The sequence below is a fragment of the Lepidochelys kempii genome, chromosome 8, assembly GCF_965140285.1.
Source record: "Lepidochelys kempii isolate rLepKem1 chromosome 8, rLepKem1.hap1, whole genome shotgun sequence".
Classification (NCBI taxonomy): Eukaryota; Metazoa; Chordata; order Testudines; family Cheloniidae; genus Lepidochelys; species Lepidochelys kempii.
In genome coordinates, this window is record NC_136387.1 from 88,948,044 (window position 1) to 88,973,908 (window position 25,865).

Below are 25,865 nucleotides of genomic sequence, written 5' to 3' on the forward strand. Positions count from 1 at the left end.
AAAATGTGACCAGCGTGAACCTTAATGACTTAAAATCCAGAAGACACAAAAGGACCCCCACATTATTTTTTGTAAATCTCATGATTTTTAAGCCAATCGCATAAGCTTTTGGACCCCTGACCTGTGATTTTAGAATGCTTGGGCATCAGAAAACTGTTACTCTAAGACTCATGAACCAGATTCTGAAACCTGAACAGAATTGTCTTTGGTTTGTGGCCCTGGATGGTGTGTGCAGGCACCCTGTCATTGTTACTAAGACAGAGAAAAGGTTAGAAGCCTCTCTTAAGAAGTGTCTGCCCATACTGCAGGAATTGCAACAGAACCAAGCCATGGAAGAGCCTAGAATGACTGATCACAGCACTGATGATTTTCACCATCAGGAAGGTTAAAGGTGAATAAGGAAGAAGCGGGTCTCTGAGTGCTGGACCCTTGTCCTGAGGCTCTGAATACGTGGAAGACTGGCCTCCTTGTGCTTACAGATTCTGGCTATGAAGTGTTGCTTTGCTTTCTGGATGTAGAAAGCTGTTAAGCGTGGAGGCCTCGTTTTTATTTTACTATGGGAGCTGGTCAGTGATCATGTGTTTGCCTACTCCCAGAGTAGGCTGTTACATTTTGATGCTGCTTAGTGATCTCACATACAAAGTTGTTGATAAAAATAAACAGCCAGAAGAGCCCCAGCCTAGGTCATGCTTTCATTTATTCACTTCATATAAAAATCTCTTAAGAATGCATCTGAACACAATATATAATACTATAACATACATTGTGTGAAACTTCTGAAAACAATAAAATAACCACCTGGAACAATGCAGTGTTCAACAGACATACAAACCCATTGATCATGCACAACTGTGCTAATCTCATCAACTATTTAGTCACAAGTTGGACCGAAAGCTTGAAATATATTTTACAAACTGAGATTGACACCATTAATGATGCCTAACAAGCTTTCTCAGAAGAAGCTTCACAGCACAATAATTACATCAGTTCACATTTTGTCATAGAAATTCACATTGGGTTGTTCATATACTGGAACATGACATTTAATAGTTGGCAGCATTCACAGGGGGTTTCTTTTTCAGCGCTTCAGTAGTTTAAACAGCTCATGCTATTGCCCCCATTCCCAGTCATAAGATACAACTCTTCTTAACTCATCATGAAAATGAAACTCCTGTGAGCCAATGCCACCTGAATGCCCTCTATGGGTTCCGTATGTCTCTTATGCTATGTTCAGGTTCTTCTATTTTATGCAATACAAAAGGTTACAAGAAAAAAAGGCAACTCTTATCCAGAGTTTTCTACACAATTAACACCACCGTTGACAGGCAATGTTAATTTATATAAATTAATAACTTACAAAACATTACATTATATACAGTCAGTAATAAATACACTGTTATAAACAGTAATGGACGTGTTAGAGCTCAAGGCAGTGCAGGAGAAGGATGATGGAACTAAACCTAGGAAACATGAACTACAGGTGAGAGAAACACAAAGATCCGAGCGTGCAACTTCCACTGAGCAAAGAAACTGCCAAAGGGAGAACGCACATCACACACTGCCTTATTACACTTAATTGTATACGTACTGCATTGTGCTAGAAAAACAGAACTATCCTTTATCCTGTGCACAACAAAAGTGAACCCCACTGAGGAAAAAATACGCTTGTGCACAGCAAGCAAACAGGAAAGATGTGCAATGGCATTAAATGACTTGAAAAGATCAGCTGGAGATTTAATGAGACTATTAAAGGTGCAGAAATGCAAAATTGGGGGTACCCCTTCTGTTTAGCCTGTAAAAATGATTAACCGCAATAAAGTGACAGATATTGCCCATGAGAGAAGGAAGACTTTCTTTTAACAGGAAGAATCAAAAAAGTATCCACCAATTTTGAAACACGTTGTGGAGAGTTTTATACTAAACTTTGTGTATTTAATAGGCTCTTGAAAAGACGTGAAAGTTTACAAAAAAGGCACACAGGTCCGCAGACAGGTGGTTAGGTGGACAGGTTTTATATGTAGAGTTACTATTCAGTAGTTTCTATCAGACTAACTGGTATAAATCCCAAAACCTTAACAGTATAAAATCTCTCAGTTCTATGTCGTTCACTTTCAACCAGTTCAGTAACAATTCAAGCTGGCTCCGGAACAACACAATGTTTTAAGATGACAAGGCTTAAACTACAATGTAGATCATCTGTTAGTTTCCTGAGCAATCATTCCATACACGATCTTTAACCTTGACTCCAATCTCAAGTAGCTGGGAAGATCTTTTAGCCAATGTTAGACACAGGCCTAAGACCTAGATCGCAGGCTAGTCCAACAAGACAGCTTGCATGCTCATTAAGTGTTTAAAGTTCACCTACATACAGTACATTATGTATCAACAGGTGACATATCTTCTGTCACAATTTCTATATTAGCCTCTTCTTGTGATTCCCTTTTGTCTGGGTCAATCACACAGAGTGTCTTTGTATTGCTGAAATAGTGGATACTCTCACTCTCCTTTTCAGGTCCATCTGAATCCTCCTCTTCAAGAGTCAGTTCAAACTGGAACTTCTCCATTAGACCCTGACAGTCTCTATTCCGTTCATCAAGGGGAGGGGAGGGACTCTGAGGTATCATACTCTGGTACCAGTTCCTATTGTCTTCTAAAGTATCCAGGATGTCTTGTGCGTCAGGCTGCACTAGGTCTGCCCAGGTCTCCCAAAGTGGATGGACGATGTAATCAATGAATCCAACCTGAGAAACAAAGTATTACATACACATTACAAATGACTGATGCATTTTTTCAGAAAATATTCAGCAACACTAAGGACCTGATTCTGAGAAGCAGCCTTTTGTTTTGCCTGCAAATAACTGCATCAGACTGGGCCTCCAAACCCAGTGTCTAAACGGCACCATATGAACCCGTCATGCCTGTGCAAAACTGTACCTACAAAAATGAAAGTTGGCTTAAGGCCTTTTTTAACATCAGGCCCTGAGTGGAGGTTTAATTAAAAACAACAGTCACATGGACATTCAGAGATAAGGCTACCATTATGCCATCCCATAATGAACATGTGATTATAAATAGGCTTGCTGTTATCTTTGGCTGACTCCAAACCCCCGCCCCCCCCCCCCCCCCATTCTGGTGCAATACTAAGGCAAAACTCAATCTGAGTTAATCTTTGGGAGATAGAAGATGTAGTTGCTATTTAAATGTCACCTCTCAACTGTTACCATACAGAGGTACCTGAAATGACAATATTGATTATTTTTATGGCAATTGCAGTGCAATTCCCCTTGAGCATTCATGTGGCTGGCAGCTGTGAAAAAGCCAGCGTTCTTAGATTGACTTTCAGTCCGAATTCTGAACGTTATTGCTTTTATGGACTTAAGTTTGACCTTTAATGATATCTTATTACTGCATGTAGCTTGTGTTTGTGATTACTTGTTTTCTCTGCTCTGCACCTTTAAATAGAGAGATGTCTCTCCTTTCTGCTGTAGAGGTAGCTGCCGTTTTTCTGTTTGGATGCAGTCTACTACAACTTTCTTTTTTCTTTGTTAAGAGTATACAAAACAAGATGAAGGACCCACAACAAAAAATAATCCCTTGTTCCCAGTGTTGGTATAATATGTATGCAGGCCTCCTGTGATACAGATGGATGTGTCATTGATGGAAATAATGATGGTCCAGGTTGGGTCTGTGAGTCCTTCAGACTATTGGCAAACAAGCTCTGCATTGGCTCACTTTTTAACTGTCTGACAAACAGGACATACAGGATAGAGAAAACTGAATGGCCATAAAGAGGATTGAAATTCTTCCATCTTGGCAGAATGTGTCACTTGACTCCGCGCACTGCTGGACAGCATTTCTATGCAGCAGGAAAACGGCTCTCTAAGGGGCCAGACTCAACATGCAGATGTTTGCTTTGGAAATCGCATATGCCTCCTTCAGACACAACAGGATGTCAATAGAACCATTATAATTCAATTGTAACAGACTGTTGCGGCAGCTTAAACAAAAAGGTGATGAAAACTTCCTGCTGCACACATTTGGAGGCACTTTTAAAGTGAAAAAACTCCAGTGCTGTGGTGAGTGGATAGTGGGGTTCATTGACATCATAAAAGCTCCCAATATTCACAAAAGGACTAATGGTCACAAATGCTGCAACTTTTAAATGAAGCAAACAGTTAATTGTTTGTCTAAACAAGCATCTCAAACAACCAAGCAAACGATCACACTTTGTTTTGCCTGTTTCTGAAAAGAATATTTACTAGATTTAAAAGGACACTATTTAGTATATTTGAGAATTTTAAATATGTTTGTATTTGCCATTCTTTCTATTTTAGGCCCTTTTAACTTCAAAATATAAATGCCTCTCTCTCTGTTGATGCATTTTTTTTCTTGTTCAAATGGTCTCCATTCTGTTCAATTCCCAATCTCCCTGCATAACCACAATCCATGTTTTAAAATCTCTCTGAAGTGAGAAGATGGAGCAGAAAAACTTTTCAACACTGACTCATGGGGCACGTGGACATTTCCCTGCCAAACTGGAGTCATAGATTGTTGTTGGGTTAACAAATGAGCCAAGATTTTTTTTCAATGGCAACGTGAATAATGTTGAAACTACATGGTTTAGCACAGGAGGACATTTAGAAATAATAATGATCAACTTTATTAATTATTTGGGCCCACAAATCCTTGACAATGTCTTGTTCAAGCCAATTAAATAAGCAACTGAGGCACCACTATCTAAAGAGCAGAATGTGCTTTAGTCAAACACAAGTTATTGGGATGACTGGGTTAAATTCTACGGCTTGTGTTATACAGAACACGCTGCATGATCTAATGGTGCCTTCTAACCTTAAAATCTATGAATGAGAACAAGGGATGTGCCAATTAGTTCTCACAAAGTAAGAAATATTCCAGTCTTCAAAGGAGCTAACTCCTTTTAAAATATTTGTATTGATTTAGATAAATACTGCCCTGCCCCCCCAAACTCCTCCTTCCATGTCTTCCAAAGGGCCCTTAAGATTATAGCCTGAAAACCTGTGGGTTTCCACAGGTCTGACAATCCGCACTGGGTTGGCTGTTGTCTATGGATCTTTCCCAAAGCATTCTGGAGTGGATCCTGACTAAGGAAGTCCGTAGCCTGTGCAAAATGTAAAGAGACTAGCCACTAAACAGAGACTGCCAAAACTTTGGTGACTTGGCAGGATATTGACCAATTTTGGAGGGACTCATTGAGGACCAAGGAGAAGGATGTTGTGAAGGATGAGAGAAGAATAGTAGGTGGGGGAAATCTGAATCGCACCTTCCCAGCCAGGGGGATCAGATAGATTCCCAGTTGCTTCTGGAAGTAGGAACACAAAAAGAGAAGGTTGAGTCTGCATTTGAACATGACGCGAAGCGAAGCGGGAAAGAGAACACCTAGAATGGTCACGTAAATCCATAAAAGCTTCAAAGACATTCAGCTATTTGGGGTTTATCAGAATCTAACTTCTGAACCTTTGATTATTTACCTATTCCACTGAAAAAAACCTGTCATTATAAGTGAAAAGGCAGATTACCCTTGAGCATATAAAATGCAGCAACAGGATGCCACGTCCTTAATAAAAATATCAAAATCAATGGAAAAAACATTTGGACCAAACTCATCCCTGGTGTAACTCCACTGATGAAACCAAAGTTACATCAGGGATGAACTTGGCCCATTCAATTTTAAAACTACAAACTGAAACAAATAAAATGTACCCCAATGTAAATTACCTGTGATTTCTCCACTGAGGCTGTGTGTTTGTCACACATTGGACTAATTTCCATTCCTCTTTCTCGTTCTTTGTCTCCCTGCTGGAAAAATTCCTCCATGATTCTGTCTGTCCACTGCCGATATAATTCCAGGGATTTTGTGGGATTACTCAAATCTGCACAATGTACCATATTTCGGAGAACCTGAAATTATATTAATAAGAAAACTCATAAAATCAAGTGTAATAAAAGAAAATTTTGGACCATACCTGTTTGTTTAATCAAGAACATTTTAATCACAAAAATCTTTGATTATGCAACATCCTATGAAAAAATAACTTCTCAAAAATTTCTTCCAAATTACACTAGAGATTAGTTGTCAGGGTCTTTTGTGGAAGCACAAAGGGCACTGTGTGCCAAATCAACTAACTTGATAGATATACAGGGTGCAGTTGCAGTATGCCATCACATAGGTCTGTTCTTGAATGCAGGTGCTTCCCACCATTCATAATTTCTTCTCTAAATTGAGGCTTTTATAGCTAAATAGCCCAGCTTTATTAACTGAATAACATCCCTTATACGCAAACAAAATGGTTTTGATTAACTGTGGACAAATGGATTTACAGAGAAATGGAGTGTTCTATATTTTACAGCAACTTCTCTCTCCAGATTAACAGCTTTTAAAAAAATGAATTGTGATCTTTATGTTAAACCAGTGATAAGGTGGGAGGTTTTTTTGTAAGCCTGTTGTTAAATGTCTGCCACCAAAGTCGAGGGAGGAATGGGGTGCTTTCCCTGCCTCTGAAAGAGTAAGCCCCTTTCTCAGTACTCTGAGTCCTGGACTACACTAGAAGTTGACGTCAAATTTAGCAGCGTTAAATCGATTTAACCCTGCACCCATCCACACGACGAAGCCCTTTTTTTCGACTTAAAGGGCTCTTAAAATTGATTTCCTTACTCCACCCCCAACAAGGGGGTTAGTACTGAAATCGGCCTTGCTGGGTCGAATTTGGGGTACTGTGGACACAATTCGACGGTATTAGCCTCCGAGAGCTATCCCAGAGTGCTCCATTGTGACTGCTCTGGACAGCACTCTCAACTCAGATGCACTGGCCATGTAGACAGGGAAAGACCCGCGAACTTTTGAATTTCAATTTCCTGTTTGGCCAGTGTGGCAAGCTGCAGGTGACCATCAGCAGAGGTGACCTTGCAGAGCTCATCAGTAGAGGTGACCATGATGGAGTCCCAGAATTGCAAAAGAGCTCCAGCATGGACCGAACGGGAGGTACGGGATCTGATCGCTATATGGGGAGAGGAATCCATGCTATCAGAACTATGTTCCAGTTTTTGAAATGGATTTGTCAAAATCTCCCAGGGCACGAAGTACAGAGGCCATAACAGGGACCCGAAGCAGTGCCGCATGAAACTTAAGGAACTGAGGCAAGCCTACCAGAAAACCAGAGAGGCGAACGGCCGCTCCGGGTCAGAGCCCAAAACATGCCGCTTCTATGATGAGCTGCATGCCATTTTAGAGGGTTCAGCCACCACTATCCCAGCCATGTTGTTTGACTCCTTCAATGGAGATGGAGGCAACGTGAAAGCAGGTTTTGGGGACGAAGATGATGATGATGATGATGAGGTTGTAGACAGCTCACAGCAAGCAAGCGGAGAAACTGGTTTTCCCAACAGCCAGGAACTGTTTTTCACCCTGGACCTGGAGCCAGTACCCCACAAACCCACCCAAGGCTGCCTCCCGGACCCACCAGGCAGAGAAGGGACCTCTGGTGAGTGTGCCCTTTAAAATACTATACATGGTTTAAAAGCAAGCATGTTTAATGATTAATTTGCCCTGGCATTCGCGGCTCTCCTGGATGTACTCCCAAAGCCTTTGCAAAAGGTTTCTGGGTAGGGCAACCTTATTCCAACCACCATGGTAGGACACTTTACCACTCGAGGCCAGTAGCAAGTACTCGGGAATCATTGTAGAACAAAGCATTGCAGTGTATGTTTGCTGGCGTTCAAACAACATCCGTTCTTTATCTCTTTGTGTTATCCTCAGGAGAGTGATATCATTCATGGTCACCTTGTTGAAACAGGGTGCTTTTCTTAAGGGGACATTCAGAGGTGCCCGTTCCTGCTGGGCTGTTTCCCTGTGGCTGACAAGAAATGTTCCCCGCTGTTAGCCACGGGGAGGGGGGAGGGGAGAAGGGCTAGCCACGTGCTGGGGGGAGGCAAAATGCGATCTTGGAACGAAAGTACATGTGCTATGTATGTAATGTTAACAGCAAGGTTTACCGTGAAAGAGTGTACCCATTGTTCTATAAAATGTGTCTTTTTAAATACCACTGTCCCTTTTTTTTCCTCCACCAGCTACATGTGTTTCAAGGATCACAGGATCTTCTCCTTCCCAGAGGCTAGCAAAGATTAGAAGGCAAAAAAAACCACTCTTGCGATGAAATGTTCTCTGAGCTCATGCTGTCCTCCCACACTGACAGAGCACAGACGAATGCGTGGAGGCAGACAATGTCAGAGTGCATAAAAGCACAAAATGACCGGGAGGAGAGCTTGCGGGCTGAAGAGAGTAAGTGGCGGGCTGAAGAGAGGGCTGAAGCTGAAAGGTGGCGGCAGCGTGATGAGAGGAGGCAGGATTCAATGCTGAGGCTGCTGGAGGATCAAACTAATATGCTCCAGCGTATAGTTGAGCTGCAGGAAAGGCAGCAGGAGCACAGACCGCCTCTACAGCTCCTGGGTAATCAACCGCCCTCCTCCCCAAGTTCCATAGCCTCCTCACCCAGACACCCAAGAACGCGGTGGGGGGGCCTCTGTCCACCTAGCCATTCCACCCCAGAGGATTGCCCAAGCAACAGAAGGCTGGCATTCAATAAGTTTTAAAGTTTTAAACTTTTAAAGTGCTGTGTGGCTTTGTCCTTCCCTCCTCCACCACCCCTCCTGATGCTTCTCTCCTCCACTACCCCTCCTGGGCTACCTTGGTAGTTATCCCCCTATTTTTGTGATGAATTATTAAAGAATGCATGAATGTGAAGCAACAATGACTTTATTGCCTCTGCAAGAGGTGATCGAAGGGAGGACGGGAGTGTGGTTAGCTTACAGGGAAGTAGAGTGAACCAAGGGACAGGGGGTTTTATCAAGGAGAAACAAACAGAACTTTCACACCATAGCCTGGCCAGTCATGAAACTGGTTTTCAAAGCTTCTCTGATGTGCACCGTGCCCTCCTGTGCTCTTTTAACCGCCCTGGTGTCTGGCTGTGTGTAACCAGCAGCCAGATGATTTGCCTCAACCTCCCACCCCGCCATAAACGTCTCCCCCTTACTCTCACAGATACTGTGGAGCGCACAGCAAGCAGTAATAACAGTGGGAATACTGGTTTCGCTGAGGTCTAACTGAGTCAGTAAACTGCGCCAGCGTGCTTTTAAATGACAAATGCACATTCTACCACCATTCTGCACTTGCTCAGCCTGTAGTTGAACAGCTCCTGACTACTGTCCAGGCTGCCTGTGTATGGCTTCATGAGCCATGGCATTAAGGGGTAGGCTGGGTCCCCAAGGATAACTATAGGCATTTCAACATCCCCAATGGTTATTTTCCGGTCTGGGAATAAAGTCCCTTCCTGCAGCTTTTGAAACAGACCAGAGTTCCTGAAGATGCAAGCGTCATGTACCTTTCCCGGCCATCCCATGTTGATGTTGGTGAAATGTCCCTTGTGATCCACCAGTGTTTGCAGGACTATTGAAAAGTACCCCTTGCGGTTTATGTACTCACTGGGTTGGTGCTCCGGTGCCAAGATAGGGATATGGGTTCCGTCTATGGCCCTACCACAGTTAGGGAATCCCATTGCAGCAAAGCCATCTACTATGACCTGCAAATTTCCCAGGGTCACTACCCTTGATATCAGCAGATCTTTGATTGCATTGGCTACTTGCATCACAGCAGCCCCCACAGTAGATTTGTCCACTCCAAATTGATTCCCGACTGACTGGTAGCTGTCTGGCGTTGCAAGCTTCCACAGGGCTATTGCCACTCGCTTCTCAACTGTGAGGGCTGCTCTCATCTTGGTATTCTTGCGCCTCAGGGCAGGGGAAAGCAAGTCACAAAGTTCCATGGAAGTGCCCTTACGCATGTGAAAGTTTCGCAGCCACTGGGAATCGTCCCAGACCTGCAACACTATGCGGTCCCATCAATCTGTGCTTGTTTCCCGAGCCCAGAATCAGCGTTCCACCACATGAACCTGCCCCATTAGCACCATGATGCCCACATTGCCAGGGCCCGTGCTTTGAGAGAAGTCTGTCCATGTACTCATCAATCTCGTCACCCCTCTGACGTCGCCTACTCGCCCGGTTTCGCTTTGCCAGGTTCTGGTGCTGCATATACTGCTGGATAATGCGTGTGGTGTTTAATGTGCTCCTATTGGCAAAGTGATCTGAGCAGGCTCCATGCTTGCCGTGGTATGGCATCTGTACAGAAAAAAGGCGCAGAACGATTGTCTGCTGTTGCCCTGACGGAGGGAGGGGTGACTGACGACATGGCTTACAGGGTTGGCTTACAGGGAATTAAAAGCAACAAAGGGGGTGGCTTTGCGAGAAATAGAATGGCCCCCTCAAGGATAGAACTCAAAACCTCAAGGATAGAACTCAAAACTGGGTTTAGCAGGCTGTTGATTTCACAGAGGGAGGGAGGAGAAAATGAATACAAAACAAATCTGGTCTATTTCTGGTTTTGAGCCACTTCATCTATCTTTATACATCTTGCTGGCAGCAGATTGTGCAGTATGACTGCTAGCCATCGTCATCTCCTGGGTGCTCGGCAGAAGATGGTGCAGTATGACTGCTGGCCATCGTCTTCTGCTGGCTGCTGATTAAAAGACAGTGCGCTGCCGGTAGGACTCAATCACCATGAGACGAAACTTAAAAGGGAAATGACCTGGCTGAGTCACTCCTATGTTTGCCCAGGCGCCCCTGACCTCATCGAGGTTGGTTAAAAGGGCACCCAGGACTACGTCGACGACGGCTACCAGTCATACTGCACTGTCTGCTGCCAAAAGGCAATAAACTGCTGCTGTGTAGCAATGCAGTACCACGTCTGCCAGCACCCAGGAGACATACGGTGACGGTTAGCTGAGCGGCTCCATGCTTGCCGTGGTATGGCGTCTGCACAGGTAACTCAAGAAAAAAGGCGCAAAACAATTGTCTGCCTTTGCTTTCATGGAAGGAGGGAGGGAAGGGGGGGCCTGATGATATGTACGCAGAACCACCCGCAACAATGTTTTAGCCCCACCAGGCACTGTGGGATAGCTACCCACAGTGCAACGCTCTGGAAGTCGACGGTTGCCTCGGTATTGTGGACACACTCAGCCGACTACATGCACTTAGAGCATTTGTGTGGGGACACACACAATCGACTGTATAAAAATACTTTCTACAAAACCGACTTCTATAAATTCGACCTAATTTCGTAGTGCAGACATGACCTGAGACTCAGTGCTGTGGGTTTTTCTATGCATTGGGATATTCTGGGGCAGATCTCTCAGATACACAATGGAACAACTTCAACGAAAGAGAGAATGAGAGAATATTGCAGTGCCTAAATCCATCCTAGGGCCTTCCTGTACCTCTTTGCTGCTCTCCATGGTATTGAACAGTAGCAATATGGGTCCTACAAGCTTTGAATGATTCCTAAAAAAGTTAGCACTGAACTTTGCAACAAATGCCAAGACTATACCCAGAATAAAACTATGCAGCATGGTTTCTTCAACAAAGAATAAACTGTGCAAAATGGCAAAAATCTAAAGGAAAATTGCAATCACATACCTGTATACGATCTGTATAGTTATCCAAAAGGAGAACTCCTGAACTTGTCACTTTCTTAGTTTCCACCATAGTCTTTAGATCTGCCAAAAGGCTCATATGTTTGGACATATCTGTTGCCAACACCTTTATAAAAGAAGAAACCCTTCTGAAGTAAATGCAGCAGTGCAAAAAGACGAGTTTTCTCTTTAAGAACAGCAGTAGGGATAGCCAGAGTACAGTAAGGGTAGAATTCTTACCATATCTATCACCATTTTCCTGAGAGTCTGACGCTGTTTCTTCGAAAGGTTCTGGAAGATATCACAGTGTTCTTCTTGCAGCAGTTTGAAACCCACAGCAAGATGGTGGTTTTCCAAGACAGATTCATCATTGTACATCAGAGCTAGTTCAGAATCTAGCAAAGAAGTGTGAAAGAAATTAGTAAGCATAATGCAGGATTTCAAACAGGAAATCCTTCTGTTGTGCATTAAAGTCTTTAGAATCATTTAAATAAATTATTAGAAACTGGGCATTCTGTGTTCTACTGGTTTTCTTTTTGTGTCATCAGAGCCAAATAGCGTGTGGTATTCTAATATTAACACTCATATTCAAATGTACTCATTATTATTCAGTTTAATTGGTAACTAGCTTGAGATGAGAGAAAAAAATTGATTTTTTTTGTAACTAACAATAGAAAGCATGAAACATGCAAAGAAACTTTCCAAAATGGAGTCATGCAGTTGTCTTGGAACTAACACATGTATTTAGCATGTTACAAAGTCGACTATGAACCACAAACATTAATCTTTGGCTTTATCATCATCCACAACAACAATAAAAATATAAAATAAAATATTATGTATTATTTATCTGTCTCATATTAGTTATAAAAGAACTGTCCAAGTTCACACTAATGACTGGAAGACTCACTGTGAATTAGTACTAGGAAAATAAACATGATTTATGTCACAAAGAGACCACATCACAAAGTTCACTTGTTTTTTTATTTTGACAACAGTTTAATTATTGCCCAGTTTCATGGTGTGCTAGTAGTCTACTGCAGAATATTGCACGACAGTAACACAGTTTTAAAGAAGTAATTTGAGACCTTACTCTGCTACTAAATCTTTGTTGACCAAGGGAAAGGGTGTATTAGATTTGCAGATTAGTGAGGTACTACTGTATTTAAAACAAGACTTACTTGTATTAATAAGAAATTGGTTGGAGACACCAGGGTGATCCACATCATGAATTGCAGCTGCAAAAATTGCTGCAAGGATTTCCAAATCTGTGAAGACAGCCTAGGAAAAAATGAACAATATGAGCATGTGACCACAGCCTTTGAACTATAAGCTCTGAGTGGTTTGCACGGCAAATTGTCAAAACTAATTGTCCTCGTTTTTAAGATTTAGCCTTCCATAAGCCAAATGTTTCTAGTCAGAAGAAAGCCCTTCAAACAGTTGTTTGCACTTGTTACTGAAAATTATTTAAAGTATCTTTGCCCTAAGTAAACTAAGCCATCAGAAAAAGCAGTACGGTATACTACTTTTGCAATATGGATTGATGCTGAAGCAGAGTGCATCAGTTTAAGTGTTCTGCTATGCATTTTAATGATCTTAAAGTGAAATCCTGAGTCTGTGAACAAAACTCCAATAATAGATTTTGCGGAGTTGAGAGTGGACAAAATCTCATCTACAAACCAGAAGTAATGACAAGACATGGAATAGATGCTCTGAACCTTGTATGGCGCTGGAATACACAACCACTAGCCCACAGGTTAGCTCAAGATTACACACTTCAGTCATTCATGCCCTCTGTTGCCTTCCAGCAGTTAGGTTTCAGGGCCACCAATATTGCATATAGCTTCAATTAATTCACACAGAGGATCTATACATTGAAATACCCATTCAGATATTCTGCTTTACTGCTTTAGAATTATCCAGCCAAATTACTTCAATGCCCCAATACAGATCACTTTGTTAAAAGCAGAACAACTTACATCTAATGCAGGCGTAGAAAGAAGAACGTGTGTCGACTGGGCAACATCAGCAGCATGTAGGCTGTTATGGTAGGCTACATCGGAATGGTAGTGGTCTTCCAGAGTCATCATGTAAGTTACAAAGGTGTCAGATGAGATTTTGAATGTTTTTAGTAGATCTCTCTCCTGTTTAATAAATGTGAAAAGAATACATCTTAATCATGCAACCAAAGGTCTCCTCATACACATATTTTAGGAGTTAACAAACCAGAAAACAATCAGAAACCATACAAGTGTTGTAAAAGAATAACAAATGCATGTAGAATCTCTAACCTGAAATATGGCATACATAATACAGGTGAGGGGCCTGCTGTGTGAATATCTTGCAACATTAAATATGTTAAGACCCCATTTATTTAGATCCTCCAACTCCTATAGAAAAACAAAAACAATAAAAGAGAATAGTTAAAATACTTTAAAAATGCACGTGGGAGCATGTACCACACACTATCATAGCTATCAGTTTAATCAACCCTTCAGTATTTTCTGAAAGTTTAATAATATGATAATTAATATTAACTGGTAATTATCAAAGTACATGAAACGTAGAGTAACACTGAAGATTCTATGTCAAACCACTGTTCAGTGGAGAACACACTGCATTGAGTCATTAGAGAATTATTTTCAGAGCTATGTCTCCTGTAGCCGCAGGAAACCCCAGCGAGAAGACAAAGGCAAAGTGGCCAATAGTAGACAGGGCTGAGCTGTGTTCACCAATGCCTAAGACTTTACAAAAACAACGAGGAGTCTGGTGGCACCTTAAAGACTAACAGATTTATTTGGGCATAAGCTTTCGTGGGTAAAAAACCCACTTCTTCAGATGTTAGTCTTTAAGGTGCCACCGGACTCCTCGTTGTTTTTGTGGATACAGACTAACACGGCTACCCTCGATACTTAAGACTTTATGGTTCAGAACTACTTAGTCACACCTTCCTCTTTCTGATCTTTTAAACTATTCTGATTAAATTTCAAAGGCCTATACACAGCTAAAAATATGCTTTTGGGGCCTGATTCAACTCCCATTGAAAACATTAATTAAGACTCACAATACTCTTGTCAGATAGGTAATATTTATTCCCATTTTACAAAAGAGGCTGTCAGGCTAGGATAAGTGACTCGCTCTACTAGTTCAAACAGATGAGACAAGAACCCATAAGACCTGGCTCCCATTTTAATGCTAAAGCTAGTAAACACCACCATCTTCTCTCTCTTTCCAGCTTCAGCGAAGATCCAGAATGATATAACTGCAAGGACGTTTATGTACAAGAATTATGCACACCTTGGCCAGATGGTCTTCCTTTTCTGTTTTCACACCAAACCGTGAAATGCTGGTGTTGTTTAAGCTTGAACTATGCATTAATTTTTTCACTCCACTGATCTGTGTCATGAGCTGCTGTTTTTTCTTCTTCTCTCTGTCTTTCTGTGTGGGAGAGGGAATCTCCACATCATTTTGTTTGTCTGTGAAAGAAAAAAGGTGAAATGATTCAACTACACAGAATCAGGACACAGCAAACTTTCACTTTAAAATTAACCATTTGGAGGTGCTCCATTAAGTTTTCATTTTATGCACATGATAATTTTAGAACCTTGTAACCTACTTTACAATCACTCCTGAGTATTTAAAAGAGTATTTTAATAAACCATTAAAAATCACATTGAATTTGAAATACTACATTCAAGCAAGCAATGATTATTGTAAATTAAGACGTTATTGCTCATTACCAGTGTCTTTAACATAGTAATCATTAATCATGAAAGGCTGATACACTCAGGTCTAAATCCACTCATAGCACAAATGCTGATCTAAGATCTTATGCTGCTGTAAAGGATGTTAGTGATCCTAGGAAGAGAGGGTCAAATTTACTGTTGGTGTAACTTTACTAGTGTCAGGGTAGTTACACCAGAAGAGAATTTGGCCCCTGATGAGAATAGCAGGCTGTCAGAAACAGCTGACACTCTCCTCTTGTGAGTGGAGCTGCCACTGAATGTGAAAGAAGGATGTGTCCAAGGTAGCAAAATCTAGGCTGATTTAGTCGTTCCACACACAGATTCACCCCAGAGGCCTAGTGTATTTTAAAGACGGCCCCTCCTGATCTAAACCTAGTGCAGGACAGCAACATAATCGCTGTCTGCCCTCCATTGTGATGAACCTTCCCTTTGGGCTTTGCTGGGGCACGGTACACCATGCAGTTATCCTTTATGCCTGCTGACACCAACTTTGCTTAATTTGGGCAATAGCCTAATACTGTTTGTATAATACAATGTTCACCCTTTAGATTAATTCCAATCATTAAAAATGAACAAAGTGTCATACAGTGCACTGAACTAATTCATGTCCTCAGATATGTGTAGAACTATTATTGACTTCAATGGGAGTTGAGCACAAGTAACTGGGGAGAGAATTTGGCCTGCTTTGATTTGTTTTAATAAATAAATCTATTTACATCATTAGTTATCGCCTTTCATTTAAGGGAACACAAATAATTTATTTATTGGATTAAAATGGAGAAAGAATGGCACATGGCTTTTGTAGGGCGCAGTTTTCCTGCACTGGTGAAATAGATTATAATCCCGTTGCACTTTTGCAGATCTGATCATCTCTAAAGGAGCTAAGGCATTAGCTGTGCTTTCCTTTGCTTAATTAAAGATCTGTATAATCAGAACTACTACTGTGTCTGCAACATTGCAATTAAGAAGAAAGACATTATTCACAATGACTGCTGATTTGGCATCAGTGGGTGTTTCCCTTGCGAGTAGGCACTGGACCAACAGAAGGACTTTCCTATATACAATCTCCTTAGCAATGGTTGAGTGCTAAGGCAGGGGAAAATGAAGATCCTAAACAAAACCTTGTTACTTGATAAAATAACTAAACTCATGAATTTTGTGAATTTTGAGAAAAATCCTTCTGACAGGTCGAATTTGCTGATACAGAATAATGATGGAGATCAAGAAACAATAAAAATAAAAACCTGTTCTTAACAGTAAAAGGTTTTAAGCTTAGTGATCTAGCTATGTATAGTATACTCATGTTGCTAAGTGGCCACCACAAAGTATTACTACTTATGAAAATATTCTACTTGAGTTTAAGTATGTATATTTTTTACCTTGATTTACAGTACTGACACTGGATACCTGCCACTTAACAGGCCGGTATTGTAACTAGTTCATTGATTTTAAAATATAAAAAAGGTGCAGACAGATATTCTGTACCTTCAACACCACATATTACAGTTTCTGAGCACTGTTATAATTCCCTCTCCCACCGAGTTTTTATTGTTTTCCATCAGTCCTACTTGTGGTCCCCTTTAAACCATCCAGAACATGTGATCACCTGAGCAAGTGACTGTCATCTCCTCTATGACTCTGTGGTCAGCTACCTAAGGTTTAGCAATTTGTTCCCCAGAGTGTCTGTTCCATGTGTTCTTAAAGGCAGTCTATGAGTATATATTACTCGTAAAATTAGCTACCACTCAAAAGCTGTAAAATATGCTGCAGGAGAAGTCCAAGTATCTGAGATGAGAATCACATCTCTAGAAAGCAAATACAAAATCAGGGTCTGGCCCTGCAGCTCTCTCACGTGAGTATTCCAATGGTGCAGGGTTGGGCCCTTAATGTTTACTGTATGGAAGCCTGTCATTAAGTGTTATCACTAATCCTATAATTACCACTCACAAAAAAGAAACACTCTCATTTGGAATTGGATTCATGCTGAAGTTGAAAATAAATTACTTAAAAAAAAATCACATTCTATATTGTAGATCTATATTTAGAACTTCTGTAGTACACAAATGGCACAGAAACAGATGTTGCAGTTCCACGTGGCTATAATTCTCTGATGAGATGAGAAAGAAAGGGAGCAGCTATACAGTTTGTCACTGCAGAGGATGGCATATAGTGAAAAACCATTTTGGGTTGTTGTAAATTCATCTAGAGAGGGCCAAGATAGGGGTAAGAATATACCCCTCTCAGCCCCCCAGTTTGGTCACGGATATGGATCCAAAACCTGCTGCCCTTACTCTGGCAGAATGCCCATTGACTAAATAAGGGCTTCAGGACTGGGCCATTAGAGGCAAATTTGACCTAAAGAAAGGCAGAGCGAATGTGGCATCTCTACAGTTCCCAAAGGACTTACTCTACAGCACCTGCTTGAGCCAATAGTGAATTTGGCCCTCTGGCTAATCAAGGCTACGATATATCATGCACCTTATTCATACCGTGAGCTGTTCATAGCCATATTTGTTCCTTTGCGCATTCTGAACATTACAAAACCGTTCTCCTGTTTAATTTAGGGAAGCAAAGAAGCAGTGTTTTCTTTTTTTGGCAGACATGAACAAGCAACCCCCATCCTAGAAGTACGGTTCATCTAGAAATCTAAGAATACACTTGGGTCCCTTTTTTTGGCAGACATTAACAAGCAATCCCCATCCTAGAAGTACGGTTCATCTAGAAAACTAAGGACACACCTAGATCCCTTTTTTTGCTAATTTAAAAAACGTAAAAGCTTTATTTATTTATTTTTAAAATGAACAATCAACCTATAATTCTCCCCAGTACACATGGCCCTCTGCTCCACATACAACACTGATGCAGGGCTTAAGTCGTTTGGTGGCCCCTACGTTCCCTTGCGGACTGGAGTGAATATCACCATTATAGAATAAGTAACAAGACATCTTCTGGAGTTGTGTTCCATTTGTGTTCTCTCCTAGTGACAAACAGTGATGAGCAGTAAGATTCTCACTTGCAAAAAATACAACAGGAAGAATCTGTAAATGCCACTGATGAAAATGAGTCCACTATAATGCAGCACATTGCATACTTTCCAGCTTCAGAAGTAGATTGTTGGATTTCAGCTACCTAGTCCTGCTCTACTTTTGGCACTATTTAATATTCTGGGTGTCCTGACGAGGCAGCTTGATAAAACAGAGCCAACAGATTTCCATAAGGGAGCTACAAACAATTATACTGATTATTAATAACGATGTGCTATGTCCAAAATAATGCCGTATCTTGATCCAAGTGTAAGCGTTTAACTGACACAGGGAATTGTTTTACAATATCTGGCCAGGAATATTTGTGTGTGTCTTCACTTCAATACAGAGGTTCCATATAAGGTCTAATGCACCACTTAGTGTTAAGGGCTTAAGTGGGACTTAAGTGTTGCATCGGTATTTTGCTGAACTTCTCCTCTTTAAGAATACTTACAAATTCTAAAACTGAATGTGAAACATTTACAGCAAATTACATGTTGTATAACAAATATAATGCAATCACATAGGGCCCAACCCTTTAAACACCTGATTCATGTCCATAACCCAACAGTTTCAACAGAACTACAAATGTGAGAAAAGTTATTCTTGGGTGTAAACGTTTTCAGGATCAGAATTAGCAGTGGTAAATTCATAAATATATAAATAGTGGAATAGAAAATGACTAAGACAAGGCTGTTTACTGTCTGAGAGGGCAATTATGCAATTATATGACAAAAGACGTGCAAAGAAGGGAAGTATTCAGCAGTATGTGTGTGACCTTGTCCTTTACATAAGGTCAAAAGAAAACCATGCATAATGCCGCTAACAGTAGGTTCGTGAAATCTTTTTGAAAACAGAAGCATTTTGTTAGATTTAGAGGAAATTATTTATTTTGAGGAAATACTTACTCAAACATTGTTCTATTTTTCCCCATTATATCTTTGAAATCTAGGCCACTTACCCAAAAAGAAAACATTTCAGCAATGTTTTGTACAGGATAACGATTTTAAAGAATGGACACAAGTATAGGCTAGTGGCTAATTTATTTTCCATGAAATCCTATTCCTGTGGGATATGAAAGTTTGGTGTGAAATGTCTTACCGAGGAAAGTGTTTGAAATGTATTCAGACACTTGGTTCCCGGATCGGCTCATCTCTGAGAGGTGTGTCAGCTCCCGGTTTAGCATTCTTTTGAACTGTTGAAATAAAATAAATAAATAAAAAGTCGTCATTTTTCTGAATGCCGTTCTACATTAATTTAACTGTAACTTTATTACATGCAAATCCATAAACAAGATATTGAAAAATAAACTGTAGATATTTAGAACATAGTTAGCACCATATGGTTAAATTTAGCTAATATTCAGCACCGTCAGAACTGGCAGTTTCTTACCGTCATATTAAACTGACAATAATGAATTTCTAACAGGATGTGCACATCAGGTTTTCCTGATGAAGGAGAAGGCTATATTTTATGCAATTTCTCTCAAAAATTGAAGTCCTCTACTGGTTTTCAATTCCACATCCTTCCTAAATTTTAAATATAAATTTGCTCTGTTTTGCTATATATTTGCAAAATAAAGGCAATTGTATACATTAGGAATGCATGACAGAGGAAAAATATATTGTAAATTTAAAGAAGAAAACATGTATGCTTGGATATAGAATATTACACTGCAGGTTATAAACATCTTTTCATCCTAATATGCACAAAATGATATTTCTAATTTTCAAATTAAACTATTTTTAGAACAATATTATTCTGTCCTCTGAAGTGAATTATCAAAAGGAAAAAAAACATTACATGTACGTATGTTGCATTTACAGTATGTTACCTCTTACTACACAGTGTATATAAATAACTTAAACAGGATATGCTTTATGTATTTTATATCCTAGATCTGTAATATATCAAGATTCTTAACCCACCTTGATGTAACCCCAAGATACAGATAACAAATAGTTTGCTTCAGGCATTTTGGAAAACTCCACAACAGAATCAACAAATCCCTTATGAAGAATTCACAGGTCAGGTAGAGGAATTCCACAAGAACAAGGATGTCCCAGTTTTCCAGTCAATAAAAAGCTTAATATTCATAAAAGCCAAAAGATTTGAAAAAACATGGTATTTGCTACTCCAAGACAAAGTCAAGCTTTGCAGTCAAGCTTTGCAGACAAGCTGTATGTGGGTTTATTTGCTGGCAGAACAGAATAATAAAATCAGGGATTGCACGAAGAAGCAAGAACTGCATTCAGCTAGATGGCTTGAAGCACTTATGAATTATGAATAGTCCTGGCTGCTTAGCCGGCTGAAGGGGGTCCCCACTCCAGATTAGTCTGGCTCAGCTGCGCTATGCAGGGAAGAAATGACGTTGTTTTTTGAGGGGTTTGCCAGCTATAGCAATACAGCCATGTTTTTCAAAAGGAAGATTAAAATGGAGGAAGCCCTGTGCATATTTAAATAAGTCAAAAGTAGGCAGCAGCCTCCTCATCTCAGTCTCCGCATATGTTTTAAAATCCTCATCATTTCAGAGACAGATGATTTTCAGTGAAAATGTTCACACTGAGATTTTTTTAAAACAGGATTGCTAACTCCTTCCATAGTAACCCTGATTTTGATTCACATTTCAGATCTCTAGTGAGATAAAGGGAACTGGGAATGTTTTCAGATGATAAATTATCAATATCTATACATTTTACCTCTGTTACAACCATAAGCACATCAGTGACCTTAACCTATAATGTGTGTCTACAAAGCACAATTTAAAATTTCAATCAATTGCTTTTGAATTGCTACATGAATGCATTCACAATCCCATTTTATAGATTTAATCAGAATTTTCATTGACATTTAAGGTTGCAATGCAATTAAATGATTAGAAAACAATTTGTTCTGTCAGTGAGAAATCATAGGAAAACCACTATTTACTGTGTATATGATGTAAATCAGAATAAGAAATCACTAGTGACTATATAGATATTCATGCTGCTTTAGGATTTTATTGTTGTCTATTGTCTGTATGATGCCACACATCATCCGACAGGATTCCTAAAATAAAAGTGAAATTTTAGGTTTTAAATTATTTCTGTTCTCTGACTGCTTTGAATAAATGTTATCAGTGCTGACTGGGATGATGTCATATGACTTTCTCCAAGTGTGTTCGGGGACATACATAAAGGGGAAGCCTACTGCTGTAATGTAACCCTCTGCCCCCACCATATACAAGCACTCAAGTACAGCAAAAAAGAATATCACAGTAACATGGCAACCGTACCACATGATAATCTCCTTCCTTTACTGTGAGGCTTCCCTTCAGATTGTAATGAAGCATCAAGAATAGCCTTGCTGCAAGAATTCTAATACTGTTTGAGAATTCTAACACTGCTTTAAGGAAAACGAAAACTAGTTTCTAAAAAGTTTTAAAACACTGGATTTAAAAAAAGAATCATGAGCAATCATACTATTTTGTGTGACATTTACAAGCCCAAAGAATCACAACAACTGATTTTCCAGGTAACTGTTTTCAAACATCCACCTCTAGACTGCTAGACTGTGTTTTTGGTGAACAACTCATTAAATAAGAATTTCCAACTGCTTACAATGGCTATATTTATGTCCCTGATGGATTTAGTGAAATATAAAGTATTGTTCTTTCATCACACAGAAATATACTTAAATAAACTGAATGACTTTGTCATAATATGCCTATTTTCTGGGTACTACTCAGCAGAACTATCAAGTAGCACATATAAGGAGGTCTTGCAATAGGTTTTGGTGCCCTGCAGGCCTATCCCACTGAAACTTGGTAATAAAAAACAAAACATTTTTGACTGCAGTGGTGTTCTAGCCATGTCAGTCCCAAGATATTAGAGAGGCAAGGTGGGTGAGGTAATATCTTTTACTGGACCAACTTCTGTTGGTGAGAGAGACAAGCTTGTGAGCTTACACAGAGCTCTGACTTGAAGGAGAGCTCTGTGTAAAGCTTGTCTCTCTCACCAACAGAAGTTGGTTCAATAAAAAACAATTTTTGAGCAGTTATGTAAAGGCCTCTTGTGGAAAGTCCAGAGTGGAGACTCCATTTTAATCAGGGCAGTCTACAAAATGCTGCCAAACCAGGAGCCACAAGAGGCCTCTAGATCACAGAAGTCCCACCCAGGCTGAAATGCCAGTGTGATGGATTGAGGTATGGAAGGGAGAATGAACAGCTTCGGGCTGCTGACAGAGATCTCTAGGGGTAGTTGTGGAATCAGGATGTCTCCCATGTTTATCGCAACTCTGCCTGGCACACATCACAGGTTTCCCTCTTTCTCTTTTAATACAGGAAACTTCCACCTATTATTCCACTAACTCCCTGTACTTCCTGCACACACACATACAAAGTCTGCACACCAAAGCTTAGGCTTTGCACCCACCCATAGGTCAGAACCTGCTTACAAAGCTTCTCTCCATCCCTTGCACACAAATAACCCCTGTTCCAAATGATTAAGACTTGAGTAAATAAGAGTATGAAATCTGTTTTTAATATTTTTCAGTTACTCACGTCCAAAAGCTGAGTAACTGGTGCCACTTCCCTTTTACCACGTAATGCCAGCATGGTAGGAGTTTAAGCATTATTTGGTTGGACTCCTTATCCTTACCATCTCTTTATCTTTATGTTTACCTCTAGACAATCTGTCCACCTGTACCGATGTGTTCTCCAGACAGTAATGGGTTAGTTCATAAAAGGTTCGACCAGTTTAACTACTGAAGGTCAGATGGGTCCTCCATAGTTGGTTTAGACAGACAACCATTCCTGCAAATTTCCAAATCCGATTCCCCGTGGCAAATGAATAGCACCAAGGAACCCACTAATCAGAGTATAGCAAGAATCATCAACAATTGGGTGGGCTAGAAGTGAAAGTAAAAGCACTGAAGATAGATCAGCTAACTGGCTACCACCCACAGCCTGCTTATGGAGAGAAACAGATCAACACCTTCAGAGCACAGTGTCTGAAAATGCCTGTAAGCAAAAAACGTGTGCATTTTTCACTTTAAAAGTGACTGGAGGCAGGGAGACTGTCACATGGCTTTAGGCAACTTTATGTGGTGTGACAGTGTCACCGGTCTCTGGCACATGATCAGTTCACTCAGGAATATGTCATAAGATCCCGGCAAGGGGAAGGTGTGAATGATGCTTGATGTGAAGGTCAGGAATCCCAGGGCTGTGGGCATGCTGGGGAATTACTTTCAATTACTAAAGCTCATTTAAGATTCATGTCAGCTGAGCGAGGTTAATGTCTCTTGATCCAAAATCAAGGAACTACCAAGCCAAAACTTGTTTTTTTTTTAATAATTATAAACAGAAAAATAAAGAATTAATGCACACACACCTATCTGTGTAATCACAAGGAACAGTAAAGCTCTCATAAAAGAGACGAGTTCTGACTATCTCAGTGCTTGAAAACTACATATTCACATTGGCCATAATCCGGCAAAGCATTTCAGCACATGCTTAGCTTTAAGCATGGAGGTAGGCCCATAGACTTAAAGCGTCAAGTTAAGCATGTTTTGAAGGATTTTACTGGACCAGGGCCTTTGTCTATACAAACAAACCACCACAATCAGGTGATTGTAAAAATGATTTTCAAACAAAGTTGTGTCAACTGGATTTGATAGTAGTTTGTACATATCCAGAATCGTGTATTACAGCTGAGGAGCTTAAAGCACTATGTAGACATTAAAAAATGTAGCCTGGCACCACGGCTACCATAATGTAGAAAAGTACTAGGTATTATCATCCCCATTTTGCAGATGGGAGCTGAGGCACAAAATGATTAAAGGACTTGCCCAAGGTCACATAGGATGTCTATAGTAGAGAGGGGATAGAACCCAGATCTTTTGACTCTAATCTCTGAACTTTAACAACAAAACCATGCCTTTCCTCTGTTCACTCAGCTTTAAGTGAGCAAATTCCACAGTCTTCTTCAGGCTTATAATCAGCACCTTTACATGACTGGTGAGCAGTACCGTAATACTGCTAAAAACGTTAACATGATCAAGTCCAGCCATGACAATTATCATCCTCGTTACACACAGGGGATTACTCATGTACAGCTGGAATATGAATTTATTCATAGAATTTCCTCAATAATGTGACATTGTTAAAAATGTACAGCCCGGTGAGGCATGAGGAGGACATTAAACAACACTTAGAAGCAATTACTACATATATAAACTGTTTGTTTTCTAGGACTCTGGATTTTTCTTGAGCTTCACTTGATGTCAAATGTTCCAGAGAGATTCTACTGTATGCCATTTGTGTGTAGTACCAATAGGGAGAATGCATGTTGCTTCCTCTGCACAGATCAAGGAATGATGTTATGTTAAAATCTATACAGTGACTTCTTAGCTAAACCAATCTGACAGCAAAGGGTAAAACCAACAGAATGTACACAAGCAATGAGAAAATGCCAATGGTTTTGTGTACTGTATGTTTTGTACAGCATGGTACACATTTCAAAGAACTAGTGAATGAATTTAGAGTTAATGCTGCATCCCTGTAATCAATAATAACAATACTTTGCATTTATACAGTGCCTTTCATCTGATCATCTCTATATATTTTAGAGAGGAAGGCATTATCATCCCCATTTTACAGATGGGAACTGAGCCATGGTGAGGTTAAGTGACTTGGCCATGGTCACACAGGGAATCAGTGTCAGGAATAGAACTTGGGTCTCCCTTTTCCATATCCCATGCCTGATCAGCAGATCGTGCAATTCAAGGGTAGAGTTTAAAAACGGAATACATGTTATTTTAATGGAAGTAAAATAATGAAGAAAAGCCTACGGATCCCAAACAAACATGAAGAATACCTGACCTTCTGAACAACAGTGTTCTGAAAACGTCTGGACAGTGATGAGAAAAAGCAATCAGGTTGTGCGGAGTTTTCTTGTAATGACTAGAAAAGTAATTTCAACCAAATTAGCTCAGCCAGACATTAAATCATTCCTTGATTGATACTGGAACCACTTTTGAAGTATTCACTGGGGCATTTGAGCCCCAGTTTCTTATCAGAGTCTTTGTTGTTGTTGGTAATTCTTTTCATTATAATTCATTTAATACTCTCCGATGTTATTTTCACAGATAAAGGAAAACTAAAGATGTTTCACTATCTAAAATGCAAATCTTTGCTTCATTCCTAGCCCTGTTAATGCTGACATATTGCTTCTACAATATAGGTGTGTGGTTTCCTTTCCTTTAAGGACAGGTTGGAAATTGCCCTAGGGAAATCTTTATGCAAGTGTACCAGTCCAAAAGCCCAAGGGGCGCAGGCTCTGGAAAGGCTGTGTAGGAGAACTTCACTTCTCCAGCACTGGTGCACTGTCATACTGCCACTTTACAGTGCTGAAACTTGCAGCACTCAGAGGGGGTGTTTTTTCATTCAAGCAACTACTTAAAAAAGAATTATTTCATGGCAGACTTGTCTACACAATTTTATTATGATGATTTTAAAATCCATAATAAATTCAAAGCACAATTCCTAAAGAAAAAGTTGCCAT

At 40.2% G+C, this 25,865-nt stretch overlaps 1 protein-coding gene across 4 annotated transcripts in view; it reads right to left on the reverse strand.

Annotated features, from left to right (window-relative positions):
- Positions 1 to 679: 679 nt before the first annotated feature.
- Positions 680 to 25,865, reverse strand: part of PDE4B (phosphodiesterase 4B) — a 395,151-nt gene continuing 369,965 nt past the window's right edge. For 3 of the 4 annotated variants that reach the window (XM_073357426.2, XM_073357424.2, XM_073357425.2), the window contains 9 exons: positions 19,426 to 19,519; positions 14,853 to 15,031; positions 13,847 to 13,945; positions 13,535 to 13,699; positions 12,737 to 12,836; positions 11,796 to 11,950; positions 11,560 to 11,682; positions 5,755 to 5,937; positions 680 to 2,741 (listed from right to left, as the gene is read on the reverse strand). In XM_073357426.2, the coding sequence (XP_073213527.1) occupies positions 2,376 to 2,741; positions 5,755 to 5,937; positions 11,560 to 11,682; positions 11,796 to 11,950; positions 12,737 to 12,836; positions 13,535 to 13,699; positions 13,847 to 13,945; positions 14,853 to 15,031; positions 19,426 to 19,519 (1,464 nt within the window). In that variant the 3' untranslated portion in view covers positions 680 to 2,375. Of the gene's footprint in view, positions 2,742 to 5,754; positions 5,938 to 11,559; positions 11,683 to 11,795; positions 11,951 to 12,736; positions 12,837 to 13,534; positions 13,700 to 13,846; positions 13,946 to 14,852; positions 15,032 to 19,425; positions 19,520 to 20,252; positions 20,708 to 25,865 lie in introns of those variants that run through there. The other variant, XM_073357427.2, reaches the window with a different exon arrangement.